Below are 14,976 nucleotides of genomic sequence, written 5' to 3' on the forward strand. Positions count from 1 at the left end.
AAGTGGGATGGGAAAAATAGGAAAAGTGACTCACTTTTTCTTTACAGAGTCTAATCCATAGGTCCCTGCTGATGTGTAATAGCCACACACAGTTTTCACATTAATTGTTTCCTTCATTGTCTCACCACACTGCTGTATTAAACCATCCTGTAAATATAAACAAGCACTGCAAAGGCCATTTCACCTGGGAAAATCAGCTCTCATATGTGCTTTCAAATATTAAAAAGTAAAAACAAATCAAAATAGTAAGGAAAGAAGGACAGAAGGAAGGACGGAAGAAAGAAAGAAAGCTCATTAAGTGCAACAAGCCTAAGTCTTTTTCTAACTTCAATAAAAATATTGAAAAAAAGAATCCAGCAAGTACCCACTTAGCACCTGGCACTGAGAATGAAATGGGCAGGGGAGGCACAGCGACGGGGGAAGGAGATGTTGTGTGTCTCATTTTCTATTTTCCACTCTGGACCTTTGCAAAGTTCTTCAATAGCACTTTACTATAAGTTTTTCCTGCTCTTAGTCCTGCTCTTATTAATCTATGGGCTCTTTACACAGTCAGCTACTCAAGAGACAGGATAGACAAAGAAATAATATGGATGTATATACAACATCACTCAGTAAAGTTTAAAGCACCATCAATACTCAACAGATGCCAAGTACATCACAGTTTTAAATAACATATTAAAATTTTAATCTAAAAGATTCACACAGGTTTCAAATAAACTACCTCCGATGTACAGAAAGTGGCATTTTTATTCATATTTCTGAAATATATTCATCATGCAACTATATTATTAAGTTAGAATTAGTAAGTTATAAAAATAAGACAGAAAGAAGATTTAGAACAAACCCAGAAAGACCAAAGTTAGAGAGTATATGCAAAGTAATTATTTGAAAGATGAAAATACTTGAAAAAATACTATCAACCAGGACAATAAACAAGCTAATAACTAGCACTTCAAATAGATCAGCCATTCAATCCACATAAGCTTAAATTATTTTTAGTTTTTAGTTTTTTGACACAGGGTTTCTCTGTGTACCTTTGGAGGCTGTCCTGGAACTAGTTCTTGTAGACCAGGCTGGTCTTGAACTCACAGGGATCCATCTGCCTCTGTTTTCATTTTATTTTTATTTTTAATTTTTGGATAAGCTTAAATTAAAGCACAACACTGATGCACTGGTTTTTGAACTTACCTCAATTCTATACCCTTCTTTTCCTAATACCTCAACTTCACTGCTGCATATCCGCCCCCACCCCAACTTCCTCTTCGGGAGCCTTTTCCTCTCTGTGGTTATTACTGCTACCTTCATCTAGATGGCATTTGTGCATCTGCAGTACATTTATATCGCTAATATTCTCGCTTTCCCTCACACATTGCACCTGCAATAGTCTTCTGTCATTTTGGTGTGGGGCTGGGAATCAATTCCACATCCCTGCACATGCCTTGACCTCAGAGATCTGCCTGCTTCTGTCTCTTGAATGCTGGGATTAAAGATTCGCACCACCATACCTGGTATTTTAAATGTTTACTCATTTATGTTGCATGAATAGTGGGACATACTTCACAGCATGCATATAGTGATCAAAGGATAACCTGGGGGGACTCAGTTCTCTCCTGCTACCATGTGTGTCCTGGGGATTGGTGGCAAGCACCTTTTTAGGCTCCACTGTCTTGCCAGTCCTCCAACTCTATTTAATTGATGCTGGAAACTCAGTCTACTTAACTTCTCTAATCCACCATTCTCTCACATTTTAGGTCTTTCTGTTCATGGTCTGAAATGCTGTTTTTCCCCCTTTTTCACACAGTGCAAGCTAGGCACATTTCAAACTCAATCTAGAAATACGGTGTCCTATGAGGGTGCTAGGTTGAACCAGCCCTTCCTGCCTTTACAGGTTCATTAGACCCACGAGGCATTTATGCTATACTGTTAACACTGGGTATATGTTTGGACCTTTGGGCTATATATTCACCTCTCACCTGACCCTCATTGCATTGTGAGCTTCGTGAAGGCACACACAGATTGTCCACGTTCAGGGACTACATCTTCATCCTCTTTGGCCCCATTCACCAAGTCCCACACACTGCACAGTATACTCAACATACAGTACTGGATGACACACATCATTTACAAAGGATGATATCATAGTTAGGAAGCTTAAACAACAGACTCAGTGCTTCTTTGACCTCAATGAATTAAATTACGGATGATAAGCCATCTGCTCAGCAGTGATGTCACTGATGGACAGAAGTCTGCAGAGGAACGTGGTCAAGTGAATGTTCCCAAATAATGACACATCAAACAATCTACCCAGAAATCACTCCCATACACTTTACACAGGAATCAAACAAAGCCCCCAATTTAACTAATAGCTTTTGGTCAAGCATTTTCAAACAAATAACAAATTTCTACGTTTTGTTTTGGAGACTGTAGAAGTGGAATTTCACTTCTGTTTTGGAGGTGTGCACCAAGATATACCAGGCACTGTGACACTGCTGAGTGGTGGCATACTCACCAACTGCAGCATACACGCTGCAGCCAAAATGGCGACAACACGGCTGGGTTTTATTAAGACGTCATCTCGATACAGTGATCCAAATGCAACCTGCAGTGCTGAAAGCAAAAGTGCACACGCAATGAAATGCGACCTGCAGGTATGAGGCTCCTGCAGAAGCAGCAAGGACATTAGTCTGCACCTAGAGAAGCATCACAGATTAAATGGCAGCCATTGTTACTGATGGCATTAATACTTAACAGTGCTTGCTGCAAAAGGATTTTGTCCACTCTGCCACATTCTTATGTCTGATCTTAACATGATCAGATTAGAATTAAGGCATCATGAAACACTGTCAGTACTGCTGAGTAGATCAATCACTAAGTGTAGCTACACTGCCCACCACTCCATGACAGTATTTTCTTTAGGGGAGTAGGTAAGGAGTGCACTCACTATGTAGCTCAGGTTAGTCTCCAATTCACAGCAATCCTCCTGCCTCAGCTTCCTCAGTGCCAGTAGTACAGACAGGTGGCACCAGGCCACTTAGGTCTGAGTTTAACTCCTGGCCATATCTGTGCCACTCATGCCCAGCTCCTCACAGCTGTCTAAGACTGCGCCTCCTCCAATGCCACTCTCGTGGGTGTTCTTCAACTTGCTTTATAAACACCTCAAGTTTCTTTGACTATGGAGCAGACCTCGAGTCTCTCCACTCAGCCTATCAAATGCGATGAGCGGAAGGAGAAGTAGGATAGGAACAGGAGAGGATGGTCTGCACAGAGGTTTACTAAGCTGTTTTCATAACCTCTTACCCCTTCCCCGGACTTGTTTCCTCAGCCACAGATCCTTCGAGCTCTGACACAGCCTGCTACATGATTCATATGCTTCTTGCTCCATAAAAGACCTTCACACATTACTTATTTTTATTTTTTGGCGTTAGAGATCAAAACTTGTTCTTAACGCTTAACTATACTCCCAACCTTCAATACATCATTTTAAAAAAGTAGTCATACTTTCTATTCCCTCTTTCCACATCCTTCATATCCACAAAGACACGTGAGCAGACTGATTGGACACTTGTGACAGAGACAGGAAGGACAGACAGATAAGCTATGGAGTGAATTAACAGGAAATCTTCACCTTCCAGTATATAACACAACTCTTCCCTAGCCTATAAGGCTAGGATATTTCTCATCAGAAGAATAGTAAAGTTATATTCTTATGATTATTTTACACTAATAATTATGGAGGTCATACCTTCTATATCAATGTTCTGGTCAGGAATCTCCAGTTCAATAATATTCATGCTGGATTCTTTCCAAGAACCACTGAACATGCTAGAAAAGTAGCCGGACTGGGGGAAAAAAAAAGTCAATGATTAGCTAGTACTTTGTCTTCTAAATATTTCTCTCATTTCTAACTCCGAGAAACTACCTAATCAAAACTAATCTGACAAACCATTTCAAGAGGAAAAGAGCATTGAAATATCTACAGGAGAAAACAAATTTGATACATTGCAAAACTAAACCAGATTCTTAACTACTATCACAGTCCTGACCCCTGCATCACTATGCACAGTGGATATACGAATTCTGTACTCAGGAGAGCTAAGGGAACAAGTCCTCCTCAAACTAGTAACTTCTTCCTGTGGTCCCACAGTGATTAAGGATCCAGAGTACTCCCAGATGGGATTAGAAATGATGCACCCCAAAGAAATCAAGACCTACAATTTAGTGTTATGTGACCACAATGGCTTCTGAATTCCAACATGGGTAAAGTCTATCATTACCTGCCGGACCCATTCCTCATAAATAGCACTGTAGTACTTTAGAATGGATCAAATATTAACTAATTAAGTTTATTCCAGATCAAAAATATATAAATAATTAAAATAGAGGAAAACAGAATACTCTTCAGAATTTATGCTCATCTGTTTGCATCTGTGGCTCCAGGACACAGTCAACACTAAATCAGATGCTCAAATACCTCAGCTCTGCTCTGACTTGTGCATAGGCTCTCACACTCTCTAAATATCCTGCAGGTCACTTGTCTGGCCTAGTGTAATGTAAATGTTATATAATAATCATATTGTTTTTTAGGGGTTGACAAAAGCTTCCCATGTTCAGTACAGATGCAAGTGTCTTTTTTTCCCAAATATTTGTAACACAAAGTTGTTACATGTGAGGTTGTGGAATCTGCAGATACACAGGGCCAGATGTTCACCATTGTCCTTAACAAGGACACAGACAATGGTTTCTGTCTGAAGGTGCTGCCATAGATTGTGACAATTGAATGATAACTAATCTAGTTTCACAGAGGCCACCTCACCTTTTTAAGTCAGTAAGAGACTGCTTGCTTTTAGGGATTCAAAAGATAGATACAGTAAAGATTGGCATTCTGATTAAATTCTTTGGGATTTTAAAAGAATATCATTCTTTCCTTCATTTCTTAAAAATTTCTGTACTATAGTCACCAAATCAAAGTAAGCTTTTTAAAAAATAAATTTTAAAGTCGACTAAACTCAGGTAGTGGTAACACATGCCTTTAATCCCAGCATTTGGGAGGCAGAGGCAGGTGAATCTCTGTGAGTTTGAGTCCAGCCTGGTCTATAGAGTTAGTTCCAGGATAGCCAGGGCCGTTACATAGAGAAACCATTTCAAAATGAAAACAAAAAAAGTTTTGATTTAAATGTGGGAGGAGGGACTGGAGAGATGGCTAAGAAGTTATGAGAACTTGCTGCCCTTTTTTGAGGACCAGAGTTCATTGTCCTGCACCCACATCAAGAAATTCACAATTGCTTGAAACTACAGCCTCAGGGAATCTGACACCCTCTTCTGGGCTCCACAGGCACGTACTCACTGTAAACTCCACAAACCCACACACAGAACCACATATAAATACACAAATTTTAAATGATAGAAATAAAAACAAGTTGAACCACATATAAATACACAAATTTTAAATGATAGAAATAAAAACAAGTTCTTAAAAGAAATCTAATTACATGTGGAAGGAAAAAATTACTTTCCAAACATCTTCACGGGAAAATTCTAGCTCTATTGTCTTTTAGCCCATTATTCTCCGACAAAGAAGGAAACACCAAATCCACAGGTAAAAGCCTACAAGGTCTAGCACACCGAATGGATGAAAGATGAGTGAAATAAAACATCTGAGGGGCTTGGAAGGAGGGACTGGAGATGGCTCAGAGGTTAAATGTACTTGCTGCCAAGACTAACAACTTGAGTTCAATTCCCAGGACTGGTGGAAGGAGAGAATCAACTCCCACAAGTTGTGCTCTGACACATATACCCACCATGGCAAGTATGTTCAGACACACACAATAATAGTTTTTAAATTTTTTTTCTCATATGAGTGCTATCTGCATGTATGCCAGAAGAGAGCATCAGATCCTATTAAAGATGGTTGTGAGCCATCACGTGGTTGCTAGGAATTGAACTGAGGACCTCTGAAAGAGCAGCCAGAGCTCTTAACCACTGAGCCATCTCTCCAGCCCCAATAAATATATTAAAAAGAAAAATTGTCTGAACTCTTAGAGCCACATTGTGTTCTATTTTGAAAAATCTGAGCCATTTTGAAGGGTAAAATACTGACAGAAAAACTTTTAGCACAACAGTCAAACAAGCACATCAGCTAAAATGATATCACCACTTGCAGGTCTCGTTTTTAATGCCACTGGATTTTCTATGAAAGGGAGTAGGCATTAACTTCTCTGGTTCTCAGGCTGAAGCCAGCTTTCACTCCAAGGGTCCACCATCTTTCTTTCCAGTAGATATTTCACTAGGGGACAGCTCACTATGAAATCCAACCAAATAGCAGAACACACTCCAGAGAGCCCAAGCTTCTTCAGCAGCTCCCCAGTGCCTAACACATCAGTGAAATACTCACTTGACATAAATAGATTTTGTGTAAGCTCCACTCTTCACCAAGAGCACAGATCTTAATGTCACTGTTCTCACCATTCAAAAACAACGTTTGATAGATGTACTTAGATGTGCTCTTTAATTTTTTCCTGTTAAGAAAACACAAAATTATATAAGCAAACAGCTCAGTGGTAGAGCACTAGTATCACCAGGCCCTGTCCAATGCCAACACATTAAAACATGCAACATTTCACTGATTTTCATATACTGTCAAGTCTCCTTTCGTCCCATTTCTGTAAGACACAACTTACTGTGTGAACGAGCAGGAAAAGGCACATCAACAGAGGCTACAGGGGTGCTCTTAATAACAGCAGACAAGTAAGGCTGGAGGGAGACATCTCTAGCCACCCTTGTAAGTTGTTGGTTCTAAACTAATTTAAGTTATTTGCTCAATAAACAAAGGCACGTCAGCAACCACACTTTGCTCATTTCTTTGTTTAGAAACCAGTGCTATGAGATGGGTGATGGTGGCCTTTAATCCCAGCACTAGAGAGGCAGAGGCAGGCAGATGTCTGTGAGCTCAAGGGCAGCCTGGTTGAACTACAGAGTTCCAGGATAGCAAGGGAAAGTCATATAAAGTAGCATAATCTAAGGAAAAATAAACTGAGACTAAGTTTATATTTATATAAGCAAAAATGATCACCCTTTTCCACTCTTTCATGAGAAAATACTTGAAGATGTAGTTCACTGAAATGAGAAAGAAAAGGGAGAAACTACTGAAAACCACAGTCCATTCATAGAGATGGGGTCAAAGTCCCAGTTATAATAATTAGAAGCAGGCAGATCCAGACTGGGGTAAAAGGGTGGGACCCTTTAGGAGGTCTAGGGTTCAAAGATGGGCTCCATGCATGGCTATCTCAAACGACTGAGAAAATCTCAAGATGAAAGGGTATTGTTATTTTATTAATGGAGGCAAAAAAAGGCAGCTAGAATCCCTAGGACACTAAGACACTTTTAAAAAGGGGGCCAGGTCAGGCATGATGGCACTGACTTCAAATCCAGTACTAAGTGGGTGGATCAGAGGCAGAAAGATCTCTGTGACTTCCAGGCCACCAGAGATACACAGTGAAACAATAAAGGGGGTGGGGCTGGGGTGAGATGGTTCAGTAGGTAAAGGCCTTGAGTTCAAACCCTAAAATCCACATGGTGCTAGGAGAAAACTGACTTCCTCAAGTTGTCTGATCTCAGCACAAGTACTGTAGCCCATGTCTCCCTCAAACATAAATATAGATATTTATGTAAACATAAACAGAAAGAGCCCAACTGGAAGTAACTGACAGGAGGTAAGAAAAGATTCCAGGGGCTAAGGATGTAGTTCATATGGCACAGTGCTTACCTAACATCTATGAAGCACTATGAATCCCAGCACTACTATATTGAGTTTGAGGCTAGTCCAGAAACTAGCCTGGGATAAGTGACAGTTTGTTCCAAAAGGTGAAAATCTAACCATGCTTCCCTCTGGCATTAGGCCTGTGAGGTGTGATCTGTAAGCCTTGTCCACAGCCTGACATCAGTGACCAATCTAATACATACTGCTCACTAGGTTTCCTGTTTTGATTTTTTTTTGGTTTTTTTGAGACAGGCTTTTCTGTAGCTTTGGAGTCTGTCCTGGAACTTGCTTTGTAGACTAGGCTGGCCTTGAAGCAGAGATACACCTGCCTCTGCCTCCCGAGTGCTGGGATTAAAGGAGTGCACCACCACTGCCTGGCTTTACATTTTCATTTTGCAGACAACCTGTGGACAAGATGAAGCATAGCGTGAATTTTAACAACTTTGTTCATGTAAAAGACAGGCAGTTAGCAAAATGTTGAGTTGAGGTGGGAAAGCACAATAGACAACCTGACAGAGGAATCACAACCAGCAAACAAATTTACAGATCCAAGCATTGTCTTACACCTTCAGCTATGCAGTCAGACATCTCCCACTATACATACATACACATTCTAAATTCCGACATGCATTTTCTTTTCTTTATTTTTTGAAACAGGGTCTCACAACATAACCTAGACTGTCCTTGAGCCTGTGAGTCTCCTGTCCCAGCCTCCTAATTGCTGGGATTTTAGGTATGTGCCGTAATGCTGGGTCTATTCTTGTATTTTATTTTTTTAAGACCTCTTCTCCTTATATTTTGTTCTTAATAGTTAATTTCCTGTTCTTTATTAGTAAGATTTATATTAAAATTTCCTTGTACAGATTACTGTTTCTCTTTTTAAAATTTTTTTTCAATAATTAAGTTAAACATACATGATCTGTACACTAATCAAAAGCACAAACTTTGTCTTATTGGATTTTAAAAAAGAAAGGCTTAAATATATGCTGTATCCATACCTAACTTAAATATAAACACACAAACAAGGGCTGGGCAGATTACTTAGTCAATAAAGTAAAGTGCTTTTCAAGTATAAAGGCCTGACTTGAATGGGGGTGAGTAGGGATGGGGGGGATTGATGATGACAAAAAATAAAAACCCAGGTGGAATTCCCAGCCTCTGTAATCCCAATGGGACAGGTAGAGGGGCAGAAACAGGCAGATCCTTGAACCTTGCTGGCTGGTTAGATTAGTTAATCAGTGACCCTCGAGTTTAGTAAAGAGACCCTGTCTCAAAAAGGTAAGGTGCAGAGCAATATTGAAAGTTCCAGGTGTTGACCTCTGACCTCCACATGCAAGCACATCTGTACATGCATGCATATGTAAAAAGTGAAAAGACGGTGCTGGGATATAGCTTGTCTGTCAAGTGCTCACCCAGAATGGATAAGGCCCTGGATTATGGAAGGGAAGTCTGATGGGGTGGTTGGTTGATGGGATGTGGGATGTATATTGGAAAGGATGGGGCAGGTACATCAAACAATTACCAAAGGAAGTGGGAGTGGCTAAGTCACTAAGGCCAAATAAAGAAGGATGCCATCTTGTGTCACAAGGGCCAGTTCACCAGAGTTCTAATGGTTAGTGAGTGCACAAAGGACAGGTACTGTGGGACTAGAGAGGTAACTCAGTGGTGAAGAGCACATACTGCCCTTACACAGGATCCAAGTACAACTCTCAGCACCCTTATTAGGGGGCTCACAACACCCCTGTAACTCCAGCTCCAGGCAATCCTACACCCTCTTCTGGACTCTGCAGGAACCAGCACAAACCCACATTCAGACATACACACAAGTACAAATAAATCTTTAAAAAAGCCAGGCCCCGAACTTGTGTTCACTCTTAGGTCTTGATGCTTGTGCTCTCTCTCTCAACACGCCCACCCCAGCCACTCCTTCCTCTTCCATCTCACTACGGTCTCTGTATATAGACCAGGAAGGTCCTGAACTCACTATTTGGTCCAACTTAAGATCCTCCTGCTTAGGACATCAGAGTGTACATATTACAGGCTTGTACCACCTTGCTGGGCTAAATCCATGGAACTCTATGAGGTGGAAGTAATATTTCCATGTTTTGTGCATCCATCTTGAAAATGCATTCACACATAAAACCCTAATGAGAGGATTTTATATTGATAGTAATCTAGTTTTTACCTGTGATATTTACATGTTAGCTCTGACACTCAGCCACATCTCTAGTACCCATACCTTTTTTTTTTTTTTCAACTAAAATGCAATGCATATGTGGCAAAGTACTGAGCAGGTAAGTTTTTAAAAATTTCATTGAAAAATCACATGTGTGATTCTAACAATGCCCTTAAAAGAGAAAAAAGAAAAAAAAAAAGAGCAAGCAGATTCCTTATATAAAAATACATTCTGGTGTAAGCCACATCTACTTCACAAGCTATGATTCTTTTTTTCAACCACCCCTCAAAAAATCTTAGGCAACCTACACAGATCACAGCCCACCTCAACAAAGCGTAATCTATTAAGACTTTATTCTTAATTCGGGGGAATGCACAGTACTGCCAATCTTCACATGTGCAATCACTCACTGGTCCATCAAGTGGACAACACAGAGAGGTGTCCCTACCAGGCACTACCATGTTCCTCTCTATACTGACTGAAGGCTAGTGGATGCACAGTAAGTTTTCCTGTGGCTACCCCCTCGGAAAAGCAAAAGCCCCACTAGGGGTCTGCGGAAGCTCTGGCTGGTCTCGGCCTGGAGGCTCTGACATTCAGGAAGCTTCTGGGTGACGTGCAGATCCCTGGGCTCTTCAGCTCCCGCACTGACCCCAGAGTCTGTCTGCAAACGCCCAGCCCGTCACTGACCCCCCAGGTCTGTGTGCAAACATCCAGCTCCCGCATGGATCCTAGGTCTGCCCCGCCCGCGCTGGCTCCGGCTCTGGCCCCAGTTCTGCCCTGCACGCGCCCAGCTACCGCACTGATCTCAGTCAGGTCTGCCCCGCACGCGCTCGGTTCCCTTCCTACCCCGACCCTCCCCGCGCGGCCGCCCCGCACTCTCCCGACAAGGGCACCGGCGGCCGGGACGCTCGGTACCTGCGCGGCGTGTTCAGAAGCCGCTGCTGCTCGTCGCCCTCGTCCTCGTCCTCGTCCGTCTCGGAGTCGGGGTGGCAGTAGCAGAATGCGCCGCTGCTGCGCTTGCGCTTGCGGCCGCCCGGACAGTAACAGAAGCCGTGGGCCGCATCCTCGCCCGCATCGGACCTGCGGGCCGCGCCCCCAGAACCGGGCGTAGGTTCGGGCTCATCAGCGCGCCCCGCGGGCCGCAGCACCCGGCTGCTTAGCGCGCCCATGGCTCCGGCGCCTAGGGAGCGCCGAGGGGCCGCCCTGCCATGCCTGACGCCCCACCGTCTACTCGGCCGCCGCCTCGCGCGCAGCCCCAACCGTCACAGAGAACGCAGTCATCTCCATCCTCCGCCCCGCCCGCAGCGCCTCAGCCGCCCGGCTCCCAAGACCTCGCCCCCTCGTTCTCGCAACAAAGCGCGCGCCGCAAGGCGCATGCGTGCGGCGAGCCCCCGGAAGGGGAGGGGCGGCTAGCCTCGAGGGCGGAGCCTGCTTGGCACGGCGCGCATGCGCGGGCGGGCGTCGGGCACGCCCCCAATGAGCTCAGCCCGGGTGAGGGTGAACCAACCTTCTGTACTTAGGGAGTTAACGGAGGAGGAGCGTGGACGCTGTGTGCTTTTTTGGTTGGTTTGTTTGTTTTTGTTTTTCTTTTTGTTTTCTTCGGTTTTTCGAGACAGAGTTTCTCTGTGTGTAGCTTTGGAGCCTATCCTGGCACTCGCTCTGGAGACCAGGCTGGCCTCGAACTCACAGAGATCTGCCTGCCTCTGCCTCCCGAGTGCTGGGACTAAAGGAGTGCGCCACCAACGCCCAGCCGTTGTGTGCTTTTGCACGACGGATCTGCCGTCTTCTGTCGTCGATTCTTCCCGCAAGGCTGCTCGAGTCCGAGGGCTTCTTCAGCTCTGTGCAGTCAGTTTGTGGACGGACTTGTCATCAGGGCCTTTGCTTCCTTTCCGGGCTCTGGGACCGACTAGACGGCCTTCATCCAACGTTGTTGACCAACTTGAGTCTCGAGCTGCAGCCAGCCTCCGGTTCCCGGCTCCTTTTTTCTGCCTTGTTTTGATTGGAATATTATTTTGTTGTGTCACGGTCTTGTATTACATGCTGACCTTTGACTCTATACAAAATGATCTTGAACTTCTCCTCTGTCCACCCCTTGAATACTGGAATTGCAGGCACATGTCACATCACCGCCTACGTAATTGCTGGGGATCCGACCCAGAGCTTCATGAATGCTAAGCAAGCACTACCAATTCAGCTACATCCCGGCCCCCGATTTTTTAAATTTCATTTTATTTATTTTCTTTTTAGGAAAGGTCTCACTCTGAAGTCCAGGCTGGGCTGGAACTCTTAGCACTCCTCCTGCCTCAGCCTCTGAGTGCTGGGAGTTAAGGCGTGAGCTACCATGCCGGCCTTCTATACTTTTCAAACTAAGATGTTTATAGTGAAATGTTTCAAATAGAGCAATACAAATACCCACTACTGGCTTAGAATCTGATTCGTTCTCCTTACCCCCTCAGCTCTATTGAGCTCTATCGGAGAATGGTAAAAATATGAGAAATCCCCTGGTGTACCCACACCCTGCTTACATCCTTGCCCTCTCCATGCCATTTCTGTGCATGTCTTTACACGCATAACCACAGACGCTCTTCTGCTGCACATGCAGACATATAATTTAAGTGGAATCAGACCTTCCCAAACCTATGATTCAGAACCTTTCTTCTGTCTTAAAACTCTACCTTGGATTAGATCTTTAGTTATTGTCACCACTCATTGTAAGACCCATGGTTTACCTACTTCCTCACCGGGGGGGGGGGGGGTTTGGGTGGGGGTGGGGGTAATCTTGCCAATTTTTCCCCAGAACCAGCTGCATCAATGCACCATTGCACTCCTTTTTGGCAGTCTATGTACTTTGCGGGCCACTGAGGACTTGTGCTCCGTTCACCCCTGAAAAATTCTGAGGGCACTTAGCTGAGGCAGGTTGGAGGAAGAGAATGACGACTACAAGGGATTACACCGGCATGCCCAAAATGCAAAACATATACATGAGGTCATCTTAAATATTGTCCAAGAGGCCTTGGTGTATGGGCAAGTAGACTATGACATGGTGACTTCAAGTGTCACTAAATTCCTAGACAGTAAAACAGAACCATATTGGTCTTGCCTAAGGAACCCCAGGTGAATGGTTCCCTGGTGATGGATTACTGAGGTGATGCATGGGAATGTCCCTAAGAACCTACACAGGTCTTATCCTCCACCCACAGAGCAATGACAGTCAGGCAAGAACACACCCAATTCCCCCTGCTCTCCTCCCTGCTGCTACAACCCAAGCAGGAATGATAAGGAAGAGAAGCCCACCACCTCCCCCCTCCCCAAGCCAGCTTCCCATTGGCAGCAGGCCAGAACTGACCAAGGGAAGAAGTCTCAAATTACACTTAGAATTTTGACTCATTATGTTGGTGACTGAGATGACATTGTTTTGGGACCTTAAGGAGCTATACAGTAGGACTTCTGAAAAGCTAATCACGAACACCAAAACTCTGACTTTCTACCCTTCCTCTGAATTTACACCTCAAGACAAGAAAAACTCAGTCCACTGAACTCACTGAGCCACAAAACGCTGTCCCAACCTCTGAAATCTGTTTTCAAAATTCTGGCTAAGACATCATTTAAAGGTAAAACATCTACTAAAACCAAAACAAAGAACCTCATAATGCTTCAAAAATGTAAGGAAGTTGGAGTAGAGATTCCACAGTCCTGAGGTGGTAGCGTCGGTTCCTGGAATGACTGGTCACATAGGCATGTGACCCCCCACACCAACGTGCAGTCCCCACCCATTGCAGAATGAACAAAGGGATGTGTGTGTGTGTGTGTGTGTGTGTGTGTGTGTGTGTGTGTGTGTGTGTGTCTTTATACACCTGTAACTTTTGTCCTTTGTGGTGCTAATAAAAGCAAGGTATAGCTTTATCCCACTGAACTACATCTCTGGCCTTAAATGTAACTGTTATTCTTTTGCTTAAATTAGATATGAAGAAGAGGCCCAAAATGAGACATAATAGACATGTTAACTAGTTTATTATAGGCCCTGCAGAATAGAGAGACTAAGAGAGAAGAGGAACAGGGTTAATGGCTGACTGCCATGGCTGGTCACCATAGAGAGGCAGAGAGTGTAAGAAAAGAGAAGAGGAGAGTAGAGAGAGCATAAGTGGGCAGGGGTCTGTCTTTTAAAGGGTCTGTCTTTGCATCTGCGTGCAGACTTAGTTCCCATGGAACCCTGGGCTGACCAGGGTACTGCCTGAGTGGATTCTGCCAGGTAACAGAGGCAGACCAGCATAATGCCTGAACCTTTCAGTAACATTTACTGTAAGTGCCCCACTCACTGTCACCCATTTTCAAAGAGCAAGCTGCATGTTATTTAATATCATTGAGTAATGTTTGGCATACATAAATGTTAATGATTTTGTTTTTTATTTTGTTACTTTATTTTGGTGTGATAAAGGGGTGCATTCCTTGTTCTTGCCACCATGTGGGTTCTGGGGATTGAACTCAGATGGTCAGCCTTGGTTATCAGGATTGGCAGCAAGGGCCTTTACGCACTAAGCTATCTTAATGTCATCTTATTATTTATTTGGGTATGTGTGTGCTCCAGAGTGCCTGCGGGTGCCCATGTGGAAACCAGAAGTTATTAGTGTCTTACTCTTTGCATACTCCTTATCATCATCATCACCATCATCAAATACAGGGTCTTCCACTGAACCTGAAGTTCATTGATTCAGCTATAAGGGTTGGCAACTGAGCCGCTGGGATCTGTTCATCTCTACATCCCAGCTTTGGAGTTACAGGCATACACTCATTGGCTATGCCTTGCTTTCACATTGGTGCCAGGGATCCAAACACTGCTCCTCATGTTTGAGCATCAAGCATATTACTAGCTGAATCATCTCCCCAGACCTTATTTTGCTTTTTTTGAGACAGAGAGACTCATGTGCTCAGGCTGGCTTCACACTGGCTATGTAACCAGGGAGAGCCTGAAGTTCTGATCCTCCTGCCTCCACCTCCCCAGTGTAAACATTGGTCTTACAGAAACCAAACAGAGAAAGAATACACA

General features: G+C 43.7%; 1 protein-coding gene across 3 annotated transcripts in view; it reads right to left on the bottom strand.

Moving 5' to 3' along the window:
• The window catches only part of Gmcl1 (germ cell-less 1, spermatogenesis associated), a 35,531-nt gene extending 24,236 nt beyond the window's left edge, over positions 1–11,295 (bottom strand). For 2 of the 3 annotated variants that reach the window (XR_003487519.2, XM_027428605.2), the window contains exons 1-5: positions 10,848–11,294; positions 6,392–6,515; positions 3,743–3,839; positions 2,510–2,607; positions 35–147 (exon numbers count right to left, since the gene is read on the bottom strand). Coding sequence is in view for 2 of the 3 variants with exons in the window: in XM_027428605.2 (XP_027284406.1) it covers positions 35–147; positions 2,510–2,607; positions 3,743–3,839; positions 6,392–6,515; positions 10,848–11,101 (686 nt within the window). In the remaining variant the exon portion in view is untranslated. Of the gene's footprint in view, positions 1–34; positions 148–2,509; positions 2,608–3,742; positions 3,840–6,391; positions 6,516–10,847 lie in introns of all 3 variants that reach the window. The other variant, XM_035448668.1, reaches the window with a different exon arrangement.
• Between the last annotated feature and the right edge of the window lie 3,681 nt (positions 11,296–14,976).

Source organism: Cricetulus griseus, chromosome 8 (genome assembly GCF_003668045.3).
Source record: "Cricetulus griseus strain 17A/GY chromosome 8, alternate assembly CriGri-PICRH-1.0, whole genome shotgun sequence".
Taxonomy (NCBI): Eukaryota; Metazoa; Chordata; class Mammalia; order Rodentia; family Cricetidae; genus Cricetulus; species Cricetulus griseus.